This window comes from Piliocolobus tephrosceles, chromosome 6 (genome assembly GCF_002776525.5).
Source record: "Piliocolobus tephrosceles isolate RC106 chromosome 6, ASM277652v3, whole genome shotgun sequence".
NCBI classification, from domain to species: domain Eukaryota; kingdom Metazoa; phylum Chordata; class Mammalia; order Primates; family Cercopithecidae; genus Piliocolobus; species Piliocolobus tephrosceles.
In genome coordinates, this window is record NC_045439.1 from 76,553,250 (window position 1) to 76,571,689 (window position 18,440).

General features: G+C 41.3%; 1 protein-coding gene across 1 annotated transcript in view; it reads left to right on the forward strand.

The window, feature by feature from the left end:
• TNFAIP8L3 (TNF alpha induced protein 8 like 3) overlaps nucleotides 1-18,118 on the forward strand; it is a 38,990-nt gene extending 20,872 nt beyond the window's left edge. Inside the window, exon 2 of the mRNA XM_023227229.2 lies at nucleotides 16,298-18,118. Within this exon, the coding sequence (XP_023082997.1) occupies nucleotides 16,298-16,860 (563 nt within the window). The 3' untranslated portion in view covers nucleotides 16,861-18,118. The remainder of the gene's footprint in view (nucleotides 1-16,297) is intronic.
• Nucleotides 18,119-18,440: the final 322 nt, after the last annotated feature.

Genomic DNA, 18,440 nt, shown 5'->3' on the forward strand with positions numbered 1-18,440 from the left:
GACTAGTCTTTTCTGACATCAAAATTTGACAAAGATAGTACTATGAAAAGATTATAGACCAATCTTACTTTTGAGCATAGTTGCAAAATTCAATATTTACTAATAGAATTCATCAATATGGTAAATGCATATGCATCATGACCAAGTAGGGCTTATCCTGGGAATAATGATGATTTAAATCAAAAAGTCTTTGAATAATTGGTTAAATTTACATATTAGAAGAGATAAATTATATGATCATCTCAGTGGATACAAAGTGTTTGCTAAAATTGGATACATTTCTACTTAAAAGCAAACAATGCCTTAGCAAAATAGGAATAAAAGGAAGATAACTTGATAAGGGGTATCCGTCAAAACCCACAGCAAACATTGCATACTCAGGGAAATTTTAGAGACAGTCCTGTTAAAGTTAGGAACAAGACCGGGATGCCATGTAATGCTATTCAACACTGTGCTGGATGTTTCTACCGGTGTTATAAAGCAGGGAAAAGAAATAGGGGGTCAAAGAAAACAATCATTTTGTGGAGGCAATGTTGTCTACATTAAAAAGTCCAAGAGATGCTATATAAAATATATTAGAACTCATAACAGAACTCAGCAAAATGTCTCAATTGGAGATAAGTATACAGGGATCAGTTGGGTTCCTATGCATCATTAATAACCATTTAGAAACTGTAATAGAAAAAAAGTAACAGCAGCAACCAAAACTATAAGGTAGCTAGAAGTAAATCTAATGAAAGATATGCAAGAGCTTTATGGAGAGGACTGTAAACATAATTGAGGGACACAGAACGAGATATGACTAAATGGAGAGACATGTCATGTTAATGGAGAGGAAGATTCAGTATCATAAAGATACCAGTTTAGGCTGGGCGCGGTGGCTCACGCCTGTAATCCCAGCACTTTGGGAGGCCAAGGCAGATCACGTGAGGTCAGGAGTTTGAGACCAGCCTGACCAACATGGGGAAACCGCATCTCTACTAAAAATACAAAATTAGCCAGCTATGGTGGTGCATGCCTGTAATCCCAGTGACTCGGGAGGCTGAGGCAGAAGAATCACTTGAACCCAGGAGGTGGAGTTTGCGGTGAGCCAAGATCACGCCATTGCACTCCAGCCTGGGCAACAAGAGCAAAACTCCGTCTCAAAAAAAAAGATACCAGTTTACTTCAGATTAACATAGAGTGCTCATGGCATTTGATCATATGATCCTAAAATTCCTGTGGAAGAATAAAGGCAAGAATAATCAAGACAGTTTCTAAGCAGAATAAAGTGGGGGCGGGGCACTTCCCTTTGGTCTATCATGACTTATGAGTTATATTAAGAAAACTTGGTTTTTGTACTGAAATAGACCAATGGAACAGAGTAAAAAACTCAAAAACAGATCTATGCAATATAGAAACTTGATATGAAAAGAAGGGGCATACCAGATAGGTAGCAGAAGGATGAATTATTCAATAAATAGAATAAATTGTGGGGAGAAAAAGATTCCCAACCTCATGCAATATATACAGATAATTTTCAGATTGATTAAAGACCTAAATGTGAAAAACAAAACCTTTAAACCTCTGGAAAATATATGATTACCTGTTATCACCTCATGGCAAGAGAAGAATTTTTAAAATGAGATACAGAAACCACCAATCATCAAGGAAAATATTAATAAATTAGACTATTGAAAATTTAGATTTCTGGCCAGGCACGGTGGCTCATGCCTGTAATCCAAGCACTTTGGGAGGCTGAGAGGAGGCAGATCACCTGAGATTGGGAGTTCGAGATCAGCCTGACCAATATGGAGAAATCCTGTCTCTACTAAAAGTACAAAATTAGCCACGCATGGTGGCGCATGCCTGTAATCCCAGCAACTCAGGAGGCTGAGGCAGGAGAATCACTTGAACCCAGGAGGTGGAGTTTGCGGTAAGCCGAGATCGCGCCATTGCACTCCAGCCTGGGCAACAAGAGCAGAACTCTGTCTCAAAAAAAAAAAAAAAAGATACCAGTTTACTTCAGATTAACATAGAGTGCTCATGGCATTGATCATATGATCCTAAAATTCCTATGGACGAATAAAGGCAAGAATAATCAAGACAGTTTCTAAGCAGAATAAAGTGAGGGTGAAGGGGGGCACTTCCCTTTGGTCTATCATGACTTATGAGTTATATTAAGAAAACTTGATTTTTGTACTGAAATAGACCAATGGAACAGAGTAAAAAACTCAAAAACAGATCTGTGCAATATAGAAACTTGATATGAAAAGAAGGGGCATACCAGATAGGTAGCAGAAGGATGAACTATTCAATAAATAGAATAAATTGTGGGGAGAAAAAGATTCCCAACCTCATGCAATATATACAGATAATTTTCAGATTGATTAAAGACCTAAATGTGAAAAACAAAACCTTTAAACCTCTGGAAAATATATGATTATCTTTTATCACCTCATGGCAAGAGAAGAATTTTTAAAATGAGATACGGAAACCACCAACCATCAAGGAAAAGATTGATAAATTAGACTATTAAAAATTTAGATTTCTGGCCAGGCGCAGTGGCTCATGCCTGTAATCCGAACACTTTGGGGGGCTGAAAGGAGGCGGATCACCTGAGATTGGGAGTTCAAGATCAGCCTGACCAACATGGAGAAACCCTGTCTCTACTAAAAATACAAACTTAGCCGAGTGTGGTGGCACATGCCTGTAATCCCAGCTACTCAGGAGGCTGCGGCAAAAGAATCGCTGGAACCCAGGAAGCAGAGGTTGTGGTGAGCTGAGATCGTGCCATTGCACTCCAGCCTGGGCAACAAAAGTGAAACTCCGTCTCAAAAAAAAAAATTAGCTTTCTATATCACTAAAGACACGATAATAAAGTTAAAATGTAATGCTACAGACTGGGAGGAGATAGTTGCCACCCCTGTGATCAGCAGAGGCTTAGAATCATAAACAAAATATACAAAAAAAGAAAAAGATATATAATTCAACTGAAAAAATGAGTAAATTATATGAACAAGCAATTTGCAGAAGAGAAAAACCTTAATGCCCAATAAACACAAATATATTGAATCTCACCAGCAATCACGAACATGCATATTAAAACAAGATACCATTTTATACCTATCAGATTGGCAAAAATTTAAAAGTTGGGTGATTTGAAGTGCTGATGAGGAAGTGCAACCACAGGAACTCAGACACTGCTGCTGGGCGTGAAAATGAGTGCAGTCTCTCTGGAGAGCCATTGGCAGCCTTTGCTGCTGCAGGACTTGGCAATTAAGTTCTAGGCATAGACCCCAGGAGACTGTGGTGTGTGTGCACACAAGGAGACACTTTTTTGCTTGTAGAAAATGGAAAGAACTTAAATGTCCATCAGGAGGAAACTTGAAGATATGTATTTGTATAAGCAACTAAATGACTAAACAAGATAAATCTTGAAAACAGGATGTGGAATAAAGAGTTGTAGAAGGATCTGTGTAGTATGACACCTTCTGTGTGAAGCTTAAACATGATGTTGATGCATGCATACTTGTGAAACAAGACAAAAGCATAAAAACGTGAAAGGATGAAACAAAAATACGACTTCTGGTAGTGCAGTTTGATCTGGGAGCTAGAAGCAGAAGAGATGGAGTTGAAAGCAAATAGGGCTTTACCTCTCCCTGTCTTTGAGGGTAAAATATTAAGACTTTTTCCACCTGAGTGGTGACCACAAAGTGTTTGTTAAATTATGTTCTATTTTGTCCATATGTTTGAAATGCTTAATATTTAAAATATTAAGAATTGTTCCATCTGGACGGTGGCCACACAGTGTTTGTTAAATTATCTTCTATTTTGTTTATGTTTATGTATATGTTTTTATGTATTAGGCATTTTTATCTATTATATATATGTTTGAAACACTTGGTGGTTTTTAGAAAATTCTTGTGACGGAAAAAAACTGCTCAGTCTCCATCTTAAAGTGGGCAATAATTCAGAAAACATTTAAACTAATTGATGTTTTTCACCCCATGCATTGCATTTCAGTGTGGCGGGCTGAAGCACTGAACTCAGGCAGACTGTGGGGCAGAGTCTGCCCAATCCTGATCTACTACTTTCTAAATGGTAGATTCAGGCAAGCTACTTAATCTCTATTTGCCTTGGTTTCCTTGATGTGAAATGCTGCATCCATTGCTATTGCTGACATTAGTGCCTACTTCATACAGTTGTTGCAAGAATATGATAGCTTAACTGCATAAAGCACATGGAAAAGTGAGCACTTTATTATTATTATGCCTGAATATGATCTACCATTCAGAGAGACACTAGTTATTTGTTAGATGCAAGGCACTGAGGGAATGAATAAGCTGCATTTAAAGAAATCATGTAAGTAGATGTTGTTTTTAGTGATGGTTACTTTTCTGCAGTGAGCCAATAATACCTCTCACATCTCCAAAATTAACCTGTTGATTTGGAGATGATTCACCCCCCACTGGCTTCACAAGTATCTGCTTCAGTTAGCTCTGATAAGTAAAATTATCAAACACTCATTCACTTTTCAGAGCTGGCTGTAAAATCAATATGTAACTGTGGAAATATATAGAATTCCCTCTAAAAATGAAAGCTACATCTATCTTCAAGTCTTGATGAATACGTTCTATCACATGAGACTGTCCCTTTTATACTTAAAAAAAGTGATGAAATATAACTCCCCCAGGTAGGTGGAGATTTAAATTGAGGCCTTCAATATTTTAAATAAGTGAGAAATCGCAGTCATTAGGGAGCCAAGGGGAGTTTTTCGAAGGCAGATGCAGGAAGGCTTTGGTGTCTAGTGAACTGCAGGCTTTGGTGTCTGGTGAACTTGGGCCCAACTGCAGCTTTGCTACTTACTAGCCACTTAGCTGGCAGTGAATTACTTAAATTGACTGTGCCTCAGTTTCCTCATCTATAAAATGAAACTCACAGTCCCTCTCTTGAGGAATTGTGAGGATCAAATATATGGTATATACCAACTCATATGCATAATCTGTACTCAGCAGTTGTCCTTATCTCTGACATTATCATGAATTGAGTTACAGATTGCTCAGTGCTGATGGGTGTGGTTCTGACTGAAGTGGATTGGAAGTTCTAAAACAAGCTGAGATAATGAGCTAAAAGGTTTTACAACTCCCCCTGCCAATCTCTCTTCTCTTCAAGGCCCAGGAATAAGGGCAGGGGAAAGATCTTCATCTTGAAGACAATTAAATGCTGCTTTTCAAGTGTAATTATTCAATGTAAGGCATTGAAGCAATCTGAAATTGTATCCTGTTTTGACTACCATTGCTTTTGTATGTTCTTATTCAGCACCCTTAAAATGTCCAAAAGAGTTGGGAAATTTTGTCTTGTTGGTGCCCCCAAACCACACAAATCCCCATTCCTGGCCTGTGGATGAATGAATCTCTGGGACTGAGCAGTTACCAACTACAAAGCCAAAGCTCTGTGCCTGTTAGCAGGCCCCAGGCAAAGACAGGATCTCAGGGGCACCTAAGCCAGAGCTGGAGTCAGGAAAGCTGGTCACATGATGGAGAGGATGAAGACTGGTGAACCAGCACCCCTGTTCTGTGTTTGGTTGTCTCTGGTAATTCAGTCCTTCATCCTTCCAACCTCTACCCCTGTCCTACTGCACCCAAGGCTGCCTCTCCCTCCCTACCCTAATTATTAAATAATTCATTCGCTTCATGAAAGAGGAGGGGTAGGCCAGGTGCAGTGGCTCATCCTTGTAATCCCAGCACTTTGGGAAGCTGAGGCGGGGGAGGGGGGGCAGATCATGAGGTCAGGAGTTCCAGACCAGCCTGGCCAACCTGGTGAAACCCCATCTCTACTAAAAATACAAAAATTAGCCAGGCATGGTAGCATGCACCTGTGATCGCAGCTTACTTGGGAGGCTGAGGCAGGAGAATTCCTTGGACCTGGGAGGCAGAGGTTGCAGTGAGCTAAGATCATGCCACTGCACTCCTGCCTGGGCGACAGAGCAAGACTCCGTCTTGCAAACAAAAAAAAACAAAAAAAAAGAGAAAGAGGTGGGGTGGTTTGATGGTGGATGACAAAGGGGAGAGAGACTCCCAAGAGAGATACAGTGTGGCTCTGACTGAAGTGAATAGAGAACCCACTTTAACCAGCTAAATGGACGTGTTTGCATTTTGAAGGAAGAGCCCACTTATCCCTCAAGATCTCTAGTGGGCTAATTATTTCAGGAAGATGGGTCTTTTCATCATCTCTTCCTTACTGGAAAGGGATAGGGTTTGCAGGGGAAAGTGAGAAGACTAGGGTAGGACAGGTGAGGTTTGAAGTGTCCTGCTAAACAGGCTGGTGTCACCATCTCCATCCAGATGCCCCACGGGTACCAGGAACTCAGGGATGAATTCATCTTCCCTACAGGGTGGCTCCTCCTCCAAGATGTCCATTTCAGTTGGTGGCACTTCTATATCCCTTCACCCTACCTGTCTCTCAAGCTAGAAGAAACACTCATCATCCTTGACTCATCCCTGAACCCCAGCAATCACTCATGCTGTTCCTTACTGTGCTCTCTCCCTGTCACCCAGAGGACAAGCTAAAGATCAGAAACAGGAGGCATTTAACTATCTTTAAACAAGAGGTATTTAACTATCTTTCTAATTGCCATGACTTCCTACTGCCTTCGGGAAATATCTCAAGGCAAGTAAAAGTGTTTGAAATCCATTCTTCAAGTTGTCCTATAGAAATGTTTGAAATGTTGATGGTCCACTTATTGTCAGATCTAATTAGATCATTACTTTTCCCTTAAAGTGGGGCTATGGGAAAGCTCTTGCCAAGAGGAAGGATAATTGTCCACTCTGCGTTTTCCTGCTGTTCACATGTGTCTGTATGATTAGGAACTCATCTTCAGTCCTCAGTTTTGTTTCTTTCAGGCATCCTTTGAAATCACTGGGCTATTTTGCAAGGGCTAGTTTAGTTAGAATGAAATAATCAGTGAGTCTGTTTAACCAAGCACACATAAACATGCTGAAATAAATTAAAACTACTGAAAGAGAACAAACAAGTGAGGTATAAACTAAACACCTCTCCCCACCCCACGTGGGGGATCTTTCCCTCATCCCTCAGAATGCCATACAACAGTGGGGCCCAAATCTATCTGTTTATTAAATATTGGTAAAGCTTAATTTATCTCATTACAGAAAAGGAAACCGAAATAGAGGTTCTAAGAGTTCTATTTTGTGCACCCCACCAGTGGTGCCTAGTGGAGGCTGCTACCCTTTCAGTCATGGTGTCCCCCATGAGTCCCACAAACTGCCTGTTTCCTGTGGCAGGTGGTGGAAATTTGGGAGACCTCAGGTCTTCCCAGAAGCAGGGGTAAGCTCAGGGTCTGTCTTCAAGGCAGGTGGCTCCTTTGGAGGGTTGGGAAGGGACCAGACCCAAGAAGTCTTCAAGAATATGCTGTGAAGTTAACCCTGAGTCTGAAAAATCCATTCCCTAACCCTTCTAAATCATCTAAGTTTCATCATGGGTGCCTTTTAAAGTGTTCCCAAATGCCTTTTGTAAGCCTCAAAAGTGCCATCCCCACTCACGTATGAAAGGAATTGGACCAATCAAAGGCACTTTTCATGAACTTCTAAGCTTTGATTATTTCTCCATGGGAGAGGGGAGGATCAAGGTGTTTTTGTTTTTGTTTTTGTTTTTGTTTTTTTTTTTGCTTGTCTCTGACTCAAAGGCCCTGCCATCCCTTAAGACTTTCATTTCATTCTACCTCCTCCATCTCCATGTTCTTTCTTTAAAATTCTAGGAATATACAAACAACAGGTTTGTACAAGGGATGGAAAAATGTTTTCTAGTTTGAATCGACTGGAGATGCAACAACTCAGTGAGTCTCTCTGGAAACCACAACTGTGTTAGGTTCACATTTCAAAACACTACTTAAAGTTCCTTAATGGTCCTGCTCCCACAGCTTCTTAGGGACAACCAAAACCTAAAGCAGAGGCAGTGTCTTCTTGAGGAGGCATTTTATCATCATCAAGGATATCCCATCCTGCAGACCACCACGCCTCACCCCTACAGCAAACACCTTCCTCATCATTCACCCACAGAACAGAAAAGGAGATGGGAAGGGGCGGCAAGGCCATCACTCTCTCAATTTGCTCCTGGCCACTTATCAGTAGTAAAAGATGGAGCATGAGGGACGTGACAGGTTCAGTCAGCTTTTCTGGCTGCATAAACTGAGCAGAAGGATGGTTGCTCATCATGAAAGTTCAAATTCAGGCCAGACGCTGTGGCTCACACCTGTAATTCCACCACTTTGGGAGGCCAAGGCAGGTGGATCACGAGGTCGGGAGTTCGTAGACCAGCCTGGCCAACATGGTGAGACCCCATCTCTACTAAAAATACAAAAATTAGCCAGGCATGGTGGTGTGCAACTGTAGTCCCAGCTACTCAGGGCGCTGAGGCAGGAGAATCGCTTGAATCCAGGAGGCGGAGGTTGCAGTGAGCCGAGATTGCGTCACTGCCCTCCAGCCTAGGCGACAGAGCGAGAATCTGTCTCAAAAAAAAGAAAAGATAGTTCAAAATAGTTTGTGAGCCTGCTCCACCTCAAGGAGGCTTGTTTGAAGTTCCTTCATTTTTTGTTTTTTGTTTTCTTCCCCTAACAATTAAGTGTAAGTGAGTGCCAGAAACTTGGACTACCAGGAATGTCCCTCCGCCTAGGGCTCTTATCCCTTCCCTTGGGCCTTTCCTCCCACCTTCCCTGTCCTCTGGGTCCCCTGCCTTGACAAATGATGCCCATTAAGCACTCCAGATTGTTTTCTTCTGGGAACCATCTTCACTCTTAACCTCTGCTTAACATTTTTAGCTAATTCTCTTCCCTGCCATTATCTTAAGCTATTTAGAGAAACGAAGTAATTCTGATCTGTACTGGCTATTACAAATAATTTCCCATTTTATAATTTTGACACAGCTATCCACACTTACATTCAAGTTTTCCACACACTCCTTAGAGAAGTTTCCAAGTCCTGTGAAAAAGCGGGGAGAATAGCTGTCCCCTCACCCTGTCCACTCCCACATCCTGGAGTGATGCTCAGAGCCCTTTTCTGGGCTGTAGCTGAGAGCTCAGAGCCTGTCATCTTTTATAACTATCATTTACTTTATTTTTCCAAAAATTTATTACCTTGTTCTTACCATGCTGAAGCTCTTCTACCCACTCACCCAGCTTGGTAAAGATCTTCCTGTTGTTTATCACCATTAGCTTGGCATTTCACCATCTGGGAGAGCTTAGTATTTCTAGAAACACGGAAACATCACTTGTACTCCAGCTGAACATCATTTATAAAAGCAGCAGCTCAGACTGGCCCCAGCACTTTTCCATGCAGTGAAGTTCCCCCCTTAAATTATCTTTTGCTTTCTCTCTCCAAACTAGCTCACTGCCATTGTCATCCCATTCTCCCAACATAGTCCTGGTGTGTTTCCTTTCTTGTAAATGATTGAAGGGTCCTTATTCTCAGAGCCTTCATATTATCTTTGATGGAGCTCTTCTATCAATCTTGGTTTAAGGAAGCCCCCTGTCTTTCTACCAGGATGAATTTGCTATCGCTACATAATCACATTTTTATATCTATTCTCAGAGATTCTGAGGTACTAGAAACAATCCATTACCTTTCATGCCTGGAAAATGGGAACTTTTGTTCAAACATGGTTAAAAGAATTATCCCTGGCCAAAAGAGCTCTCCTAGGGCTTGTATACAGAAAGAGAAGTTTTTTCCAAGACCTATCATCCATCTTTTAGTGTTTCCCCATTGATAAACATGGTCCACTAGTTAGGCCTGTTTCCCAGATATCCCAAGCACACCCGTGACCTTGACTCCCAAAGCTTAGCTCATGCTATTTCCCTCAGCCTGCAGTGTTCCTCCTTGGTGGGTCGCCAATAGGCACCCTGTGCAGAAGGCTGAGGCAGAAGGATGGCTGAAAGCAAGGCCAAGATTTCCATGTGCAAAAAATCTTCCAAATGGGACTCCTCTCTCAGTGCCATCTCTCTCCCTTAAATCATTTGTAACATTATGTATGCATGCTGGAAACAATGGTATCTCCCCAACTTCCCCGTTAATCTCTGAGAGTTGTGAAAGTGTTCTGTTGACCAGTGTGTTGATTTTATTTCTCTCAATCCTATCCCACTATTTCCTATAATGCATACCAGAGAATGTGATATATATGTCATACATATGTCATATATATGACATATATATATTCATATGTATATGTATATTTCCAGTAAGTTTGAGAAGTGGTGGACTAAACAAAACTATGCAGGTATCTTTACTGTAGGACTTCTCAAAGCCTTAATAAGCTACCTGGTATGGTGAACTATCAAAAGCAAACCATGATATATTGTTATCTACAAACTCATTTAACTGACCTCAAGACTTTCTTTCCTGGAGCATCTAACAGGACAAGTGCTCTGTAGGATGCGTGTTGGAGCACACTGTTATCAATTGTGGGTCCTACATTCATCATGTCAGAATCACTCAGGGAGCTTGTGACAATTTGGGGTAGAGTATGGAAATCTACTTGGTTGTTGCTTTTTCTTAAAGCCTTCCTGGTAATTTTAGCGGTCCATGATATTTGGGTTCCTCTGCACGACACTTTTGATCTTTAAAGCTTCAGAGATGCTATCCCGGTGACCCTCCTGAGCCCTCACTGTAGAAGTTTGTACCCAAAATTACTTGCAGGTAAATAATAAATTCTTATACAAAATAGATGGCAGGAAGCTTATCAGGGAAACCACCCAGGGACTTTGTGACTTGGGGAAAAATACTGGCCTATATCCATGACTTTAGAAACCACTTCCTAACTTCATAGCTGTCCCTACCTACATGCAAATCCACCTTCAGAGCCCATGTACTTTACCCCAACTATTCTCACTCATGCCAATGTGGGCTGTTTCACATGATTCTGTATTTTGTTTCGTTGTCTATATCTGGCCTGACTGCAGGATCATATTCAGAGAAAGACCCAATTGAATACTTTCCTCGGGATTTCCTCATAGCACTTGATACATAGCCAAACTAAGAGTAAATGCTCAATAATTGCAGAGAAGACAAGGGACAAAGGGGACCTAGGTCTAAAAGAGACAAAAGTTTGCTCTAGAATTAAAAAGCAGGTAGAGCAGGTGGTAAATGTGGCAAGATGGGTAGGTACTCAGCTTCCCCTGCTGAGATAAGAGCTTCTTAAATGGTATAATCTTCCTCCACTCTCAAGTTGTGTCTTTGTTACTTCTCTGTTCTTCATATGATAAATATACATCACTAGTAGTTCAGGAATAGATGACCAACTTGTCCCAATTTATATGGAACATTTCCAGTTTTAGCAATGAAAGTCCACTGCCTGGGAAAGCCCTCCTTGCTGGAAAACTGGACATTTGGTCACTCAGGAGGCAAAAATAGTTCCCTAATCAAAGAAAATTGAGACTGCTACTTCTCATTCTACCCACCTGAATACATTTCCTATTGCTGCTGTAACAAATTACCACAAATTTAGTGGCTTAAGACAACAATTTATAATTTTATATTTCTGGAGATCAGAAGTCCGAAATGGATTTTACAGAGTTAAAATCCAGGTGCTGGCAGGGGCTCCATTTTGTTTTTTTTTTTTTCTGGAGGCTCCAGGGGACAATCCCCTCCCTGGCCATTTCCAGCTTCTACAGGACACATTCCTTGGTTCTGACTCTCCATCCATCTTCAGAGCCAGCCACTATGTCACCCCAACCTCTGTTTTCATCACTGCATCTCTTTCTGTAACTCACTTTCCCACTTCCCTCTTTCACTCTCAACTTAATCATGTCTGCAAATTCCCTTTTGCCATGTAAGGCAGCATATCCAGGGATGAGGATGTGGATATCTCTGGGGGTCATTATTCTGCCTACCACACCCACTTCTCTCTGGGAGTTGATAGAACACCTTAACGTATTAAAGAAATATTTTTAAAATCTCACAGAATGCTTAATCAGTGTTTTTTAAATTTATGTAATCAAGAAATTCTTCTTTTCTTCCCAAGGAACACTTCTTAACATTTCATGGAAGGCTGCTGCTCTTGCAGAAGAGTAGGATTCAGAATGGTAGATGGGCAGACTGCAAGAATCCAGAGACATTCCATAACATGTACAGAGTTTTGAGGGAACTCAGTTATAGATCCAAATTCCTCTTGGCAACTTCAATACATATTCTTTGTACATACTAATATACAAACTCAGCTGCCTAAGAAGAAACCTAAGGTCAAGGCATGGTGGATCTCCCTTTCTTCCACTGTTGTAGCCTCAACCTCCTGGGCTCAAGCAATTCTCCTGTCTTAGCCTCCTGAGTAGCTGAGACTACAGGTGTATGCGTGGCTAATTTTTCATTGTATTTTATTTTATTTTATTTTATTTTATTTTATTTTATTTTTATTGAGACAGGGTCTCACTGTCACACAGGCTGGAGTGCAGTGGCATGATCACAGCTCACTGCAGTCTCAACCTCCTGGGCTCAAGCCATCCTGCCACCTCAGCCTCTCAAGTAGCTGAGACTACAGGTGCATGGCACCACATCCAGCTAATTTTTGTATTTTTTCTAGAGACAGGGTTTTGCCATGTTGCCCAGGATGGTCTCAAACTCCTAGGCTCAAGCGATCTGCCCAGCTCAGCCTCCCAAAGTGCTGGGATTACAGGGTGTGGTGGCCAAGAAAAAAAATCTTAATTGGACATTTTGCCCTGGGGGTACAAAACCTCCTGGCAAACGAAGAGTTGATGTGAAATTCGCGTTGCCAATGATGACTCTTTTGGTAAGGCACCATAACTCACCCCTGCCCATCTTATTTAGAGGTGCATTTCCAATAAAACTTCATTTCTTATGTTTAGTAAGTAGTTATCAAAGTTTTGATACTTTATATTATACCTAAAATAATTAAAATGATAACTCGCTCCAAAGGAAATTTTTAATTTTTGCTTAGAGATTTATGGTCCCTGGAATCTATCTTCTTTTAATTTAAATTTAAATTCATATGCATCCTTTGGTTGCAGAGAATTATTAATTTAAATTTAAATTCATATGCATCCTTTGGTTGTAGAGAATTATGATGGATTGATAAATATTTTCAAGCATAAGCACATACATGAAGTTAAAGTGCTGTGGGTGAAGTAGAATAGAGATATAATTTCAAGGAGAAAAAATGTAACATTTCCAATTTTTAAAGAAGACCTTGTTCACGTCATTTTTAAAGTGTACAATAATGGGTATTATATAACAATGGTACTTATGTCACATTGGACACATTTAAAATAATGATTTAACAGGTTAATTTGAAAATGTCACTATTTACCTTATCTAGAAATTATATCTTTCCTAACTATTTAATCTTAACATGAAAAATGCTTGCTGACAAGTTTTAAAATATTCAAGGAGGTACACAGTTTTTAAAAATTCTTATAGGGGCCAGGCACAGTGCACATTCCTGTAGTCCCAGCTACTTGGAAAGCTGAGACAGGAGAATTGCTTGAGCCCTGGAGTTCAAGGCCAGCTTTGAGGCTGCCGTAGCGAGGCCCCCATCTCAAAGAACAAAATAAAATAAATATCGATAAATTGAATTAATTTTTTTTTTTTTTTTTTTTTTTGAGACAGTCTTGCTCTGTTGATCAGGCTGGAGTGCAGTGGTGCAATCTCAGCACACTGCAACCTCTGGCTCCCGGGTTCAAGCAATTCTCGTGTTTCAGCCTCCCAAGTAGCTGGGACTACAGGTGCATGCCATCATGCCTGGCTAATTTTTGTATTTTTAGTAGAGATGGGGTTTAGCCATGTTGGCCAGGGTGGTCTCAAACTCCTGACCTCAACTGATCCACCTGCCTCAGCCTCCCAAAATGCTGGGATTACAGGCATGAGCCACAGCACCCAGCCAATTAATTATTTTTAAAATAAATCTTATGGGGATATGTGAGCTCTGACAACTGGTCCAGAGCAGAATAGAGGAAATGCTGGCAGTATAAACAGCAGGGTATGGAATCAGGCCAGCAGGAAAGGCTAGGGAAAATGCCCACTTAACCCAGCCTAAAGGGTTAAACAGCACCTGGCACAGAGCCAGCACTCCCTTCACTCACCCGACACCTGTGTGTTGCTAGTGTGCCAAGCATTGGGGGTAAAGTCAGGCTTACACACGAGTCCCTGTCCCCAGGCACTAACCTGCCACTGGATGCATATGTAGTTGACCTGCTGCTTCTGTGTAAATGCATGTTGGCTGCAATTCTAGAGAGTCTAAAGACCTTATTCTTGGGAAGTTTTTAGAAGCTGTGACTACAAAGCCATGACTCATATTTTTATATTCTAGAATGGATCCGTCTACATTCCACTATTCTTATTAGAATAGTCACCTGAGGAGGCATATACTTATTTCAGTGACAGGGCGATTACTCAAAAGTCTTTAAGCTTCATCTGTGGAATTGACTTCAAAGCATACAGTGCAATCTTCTGAATATGCTTAGTGCTAGTAAATATTTGCCTTTGGAGAACAACTTTGATTTTGCAAAGAACAAAAGCTATTCACACAAAGCTCTAGTGATCATGGTAGATGATGAGACTGGGCAGGAATATCATTTGCCTCAAACTCTGGAATAGCATCAGTCAGGAAGTCGGAGCTTTCTCATAGTAAAGAAGAGTCAGGAGAGATTGTTCATTCCTTTTATGTTCTGCACAATGAGTGTTTATTCCTCTTAGCACTGAGGCAGAAGGGAAAAGCCTGGCCATGTCAGGGTCACTTGGGTGTGAAGTTGCTTAAAGATTCTGTGGTCTCAGACTTTGGAAGAGAAGCTTGCTGGGGCTGTGGAAGGCCCCTGGTGCTCTCTGCTTTAGTTCTGCTGACCCAGGAGCAGAGAAGGAGGGACCAGACAAGGACAACAGAAGCCAGGCATGTGGTCATTGCTCTGTCTGCTCTGCGTATCCTGTTACTCCTGTGTGAACACAAAGCACTGGACAAAAGCTCTTGCGATTCTCAAGGACCCTCAATTCTCAAAAGGAATATTGGTTTTTCTTAGTATCAGTTTGGTGTACACTGTATTTTACTACTTTCTTATTCTTCTGCATTTCTCTGGTATTTTACTCAACAGCACCATTCCCTATTCCCAGAACTGAGCTAGGTGCTGTGGGAGACATTGCCTCTGTCCTTGGGCAATTTGAATCTCCTTGGGAAGATAAGAACAATATGTATACATACTGTAGAGTGAGAATGGCTAGTGGGTTTCATTTCAGATGTCAGCTCCAGCTAATTGGAGGCCTTGTAGAGTATTTCATCAAATCAAAACACCATTAATTTAAGATGCCATTTTATGCATTCTTAAGAAAAAAAAAAGCTATAAATTATGAACCATTGCTTTCTTATTACTTAGAATTTTTATTTATACTTATTGAAAGAGGATTTTTAGACTTATTTGCATATAATATTATGGATTTTTTAAACATATATTGTTCTCATTCATTCATAAAGTGGAAAATAACAGCAAAATAAATTGGATCTGGTCTTCCTAAGCTGCTTCACCTTCGGAGTGAAGTAAGCTACGGATGCTTACTCATCTGTAGCATCTTTGATTTGGAGTTATTGATGTGTGTGTTCTCACAGTACAACTCTCTATGCCATCAAGAGTATTCAGGAGGCAGCATTTCTTACAAAAATTTCTCTTGACTTTCTCCCAAATCTCTGACAACTTTTGTGTAAATTGATGTGCACACAGGTAATAACAACCACAGCACAACAGCTACCTGGCAACAGTAACTGAAAGACCCATCCAATTTTCAATATTTCAAAAGCAAAAGAATACCTCTTAGGCCCAATGATATGTGGGTTCTGAGACTCAGTCAAAAATGACTGTCATGATCAACTATCCATGTCTGCCCTGGGAATGGGGTTGACAATAGAGCTGCACTCTTGCAATTAAGCAATAATTTGCTGGTGTATAGTTTGCGAAGCTGAATGGTTTGCAGTGTGAGAGCAGTGGTAGAGTGTTCTCTGTGAACTAATAGAATCAGGAAGGCTTTATGAATGAAGTAGGTCTAAAAATGTAAGATTTGGCCTGGATAAGAGGAGATGACCTCCAGCAGAGGAAAGAGCATAAGCACAGTTTAGAGGATTTGAAAGGATAAACAAGCATGTCACATGGAGAGGAAAGTGGGGGAACCAGGCTGGGGTGGGGTTTAGTTAGGGAGTTAGGGGATATAAAGACATGAGTTTTTGCTCTGAGAGCATAAGTTCAAGTTAGTGTGTTTTACTTGTGGAAAAGTAATAGTTCTTATATTTCTAAAACTTTTATATGTTTTTTTTACCATAGGTCCTGATGTTTTTAGTTCAAAGAGTCTTGCTCTTCAAGCCCAGAAGAAGATTCTGAGCAAAATAGCCAGCAAAACTGTGGCCAACATGTTGATTGATGACACCAGCAGTGAGATCTTTGATGAGCTCTACAAAGTGACCAAAGAGCACACTCACAACAAGAAGGAAGCCCACAAGATCATGAAAGACTTAATCAAGGTGGCGATCAAAATCGGGATCCTCTACCGAAACAACCAGTTTAGCCAAGAGGAGCTTGTTATTGTGGAGAAGTTCCGGAAGAAGCTGAACCAGACCGCCATGACCATCGTCAGCTTCTATGAGGTGGAATACACCTTCGATAGGAACGTGCTCTCCAATCTCCTGCATGAGTGCAAGGACCTGGTACATGAACTGGTGCAGCGGCACCTGACGCCCAGGACCCACGGGCGCATCAACCACGTCTTTAACCACTTCGCCAATGTGGAGTTCCTCTCTACCCTTTATAGTCTGGATGGAGACTGTAGACCCAACCTCAAGAGGATTTGTGAAGGAATCAATAAGTTGCTAGATGAGAAAGTCCTTTAAATGCCTTCCCCCCTCCTGGACTTTGCTGCTTTAAAGTTACATCACTCAACCATGATCAAGAACATAAACAGAAACCCTTGTCAAAGATGTCCATGTTCTGTCCTGTTCATCCCTTCGATGCTGATTCTGATGCTGAACTGAACTCAGGTGTGTTTTTCTTCTGCGCTATCCAGCAAGGTTTCTACTTAAAATCACCTGTGTGCAAGCCCAAAGGACATTACATCTATTCCAAGCAGAAAGGCTGTTTTGTTCATTACAGGGAGTGCAGTTCATCTCATGGAGTGGAAGGAGCACTAGACCAGGAGACAGAGGACATGGACTTGGTTTCCAGCTTAACCAGTTAGGACTGTGTTCTCTGCATTCTGGAACCATAATGCCTGCCTGCCTCACAGGGTTGTTGTGAGAACCAGATGAGATGATATATGTTCATGCTTTTGGAATCTCTAATTTAAGGTCTTAATATTTTGTCTTCTGAGCATGAGGGGATAAACCTGGATGTAGACTATTAAGCAGCATAGGGGAAAAGAACAATAGAATCTAATGGACTGGGTTTGCAATCTATCTCTAAATGTACTGCTTCAGACAAAGTGAAATCCAAAGGTGTGAAAAAGTATAGCTGCAAATTGGAAAAATGTGTTTCAAGAGTCGTCTTTTTGGCCAGGCGTGATGGCCCACACCTGTAATCCCAGCACTTTGGGAGGCTGAGGCGGGCAGATTGCCTGAGGTCAGGAGTTCGAGACCAGCCTGGCCAACATGATGAAACCCTATCTCTACTAAAATTACAAAAAGTAGCCAGGCGTGGTGGTGCATGCCTGTAATCCCAGCTACTCAGGAGGCTGAGGCAGGAGAATTGTTTGAACCTGGGAGATGGAGGCTGCAGTGAGCTGAGACCCTGCCACTGCACTCCAGCCTGGGCAACAGAGCAAGACTCTTGTCTCTAAAAAAAAATGATAATAATAATAAAAAGAGGTGTTTTTTGAGGTCTTAGATGTTCAGGTTTATGATCCTGCGGAGGGAAACTTTCCATGGGGGGTGGGGAGAGAGAGTTTTCCATCCACAACACAGAAACAGAAAAACACTGTGCTGCCTCTGCAGGACCAGCCTTCCCTTATCTAAGGGGCATGGAGCTCAGGGAGGCTTTATTCCATATGTGCAGGAGAATCAGGCAGAATGAACCCCTACCCATCTTTCTTGGCCTTTCACAGTCATTTTGTGCTGTTTTCTCTGGTTCATTAATAAATTGAAACTACCCTCCAAACAACAGATCTTAGAGTTGTGATTCAAAATAAAATTCCTAGGAGTTAAATACAGTGTTAAGAATAACAGGATTGAAAGGAAGAAGAAAATGAAGAGCAAGAGTTCTGCACTCAAACCCCAAGGGGAAGTAGATTCAGGGGAGCATAAGTGGGTGGATCTGTGAGATGGTCAATGGAGAGCTAGCCCACAGACACAAACCACCTTCTCCAAATGTCACAGCCTTGCTTTCACAGTGCAGCTTCTGACATCTTTTCATCATAGTCTTAACCAACATCAGAACAATGTACTTCCTTTTGACACTGTGCCACATTAAGAGACCTGCT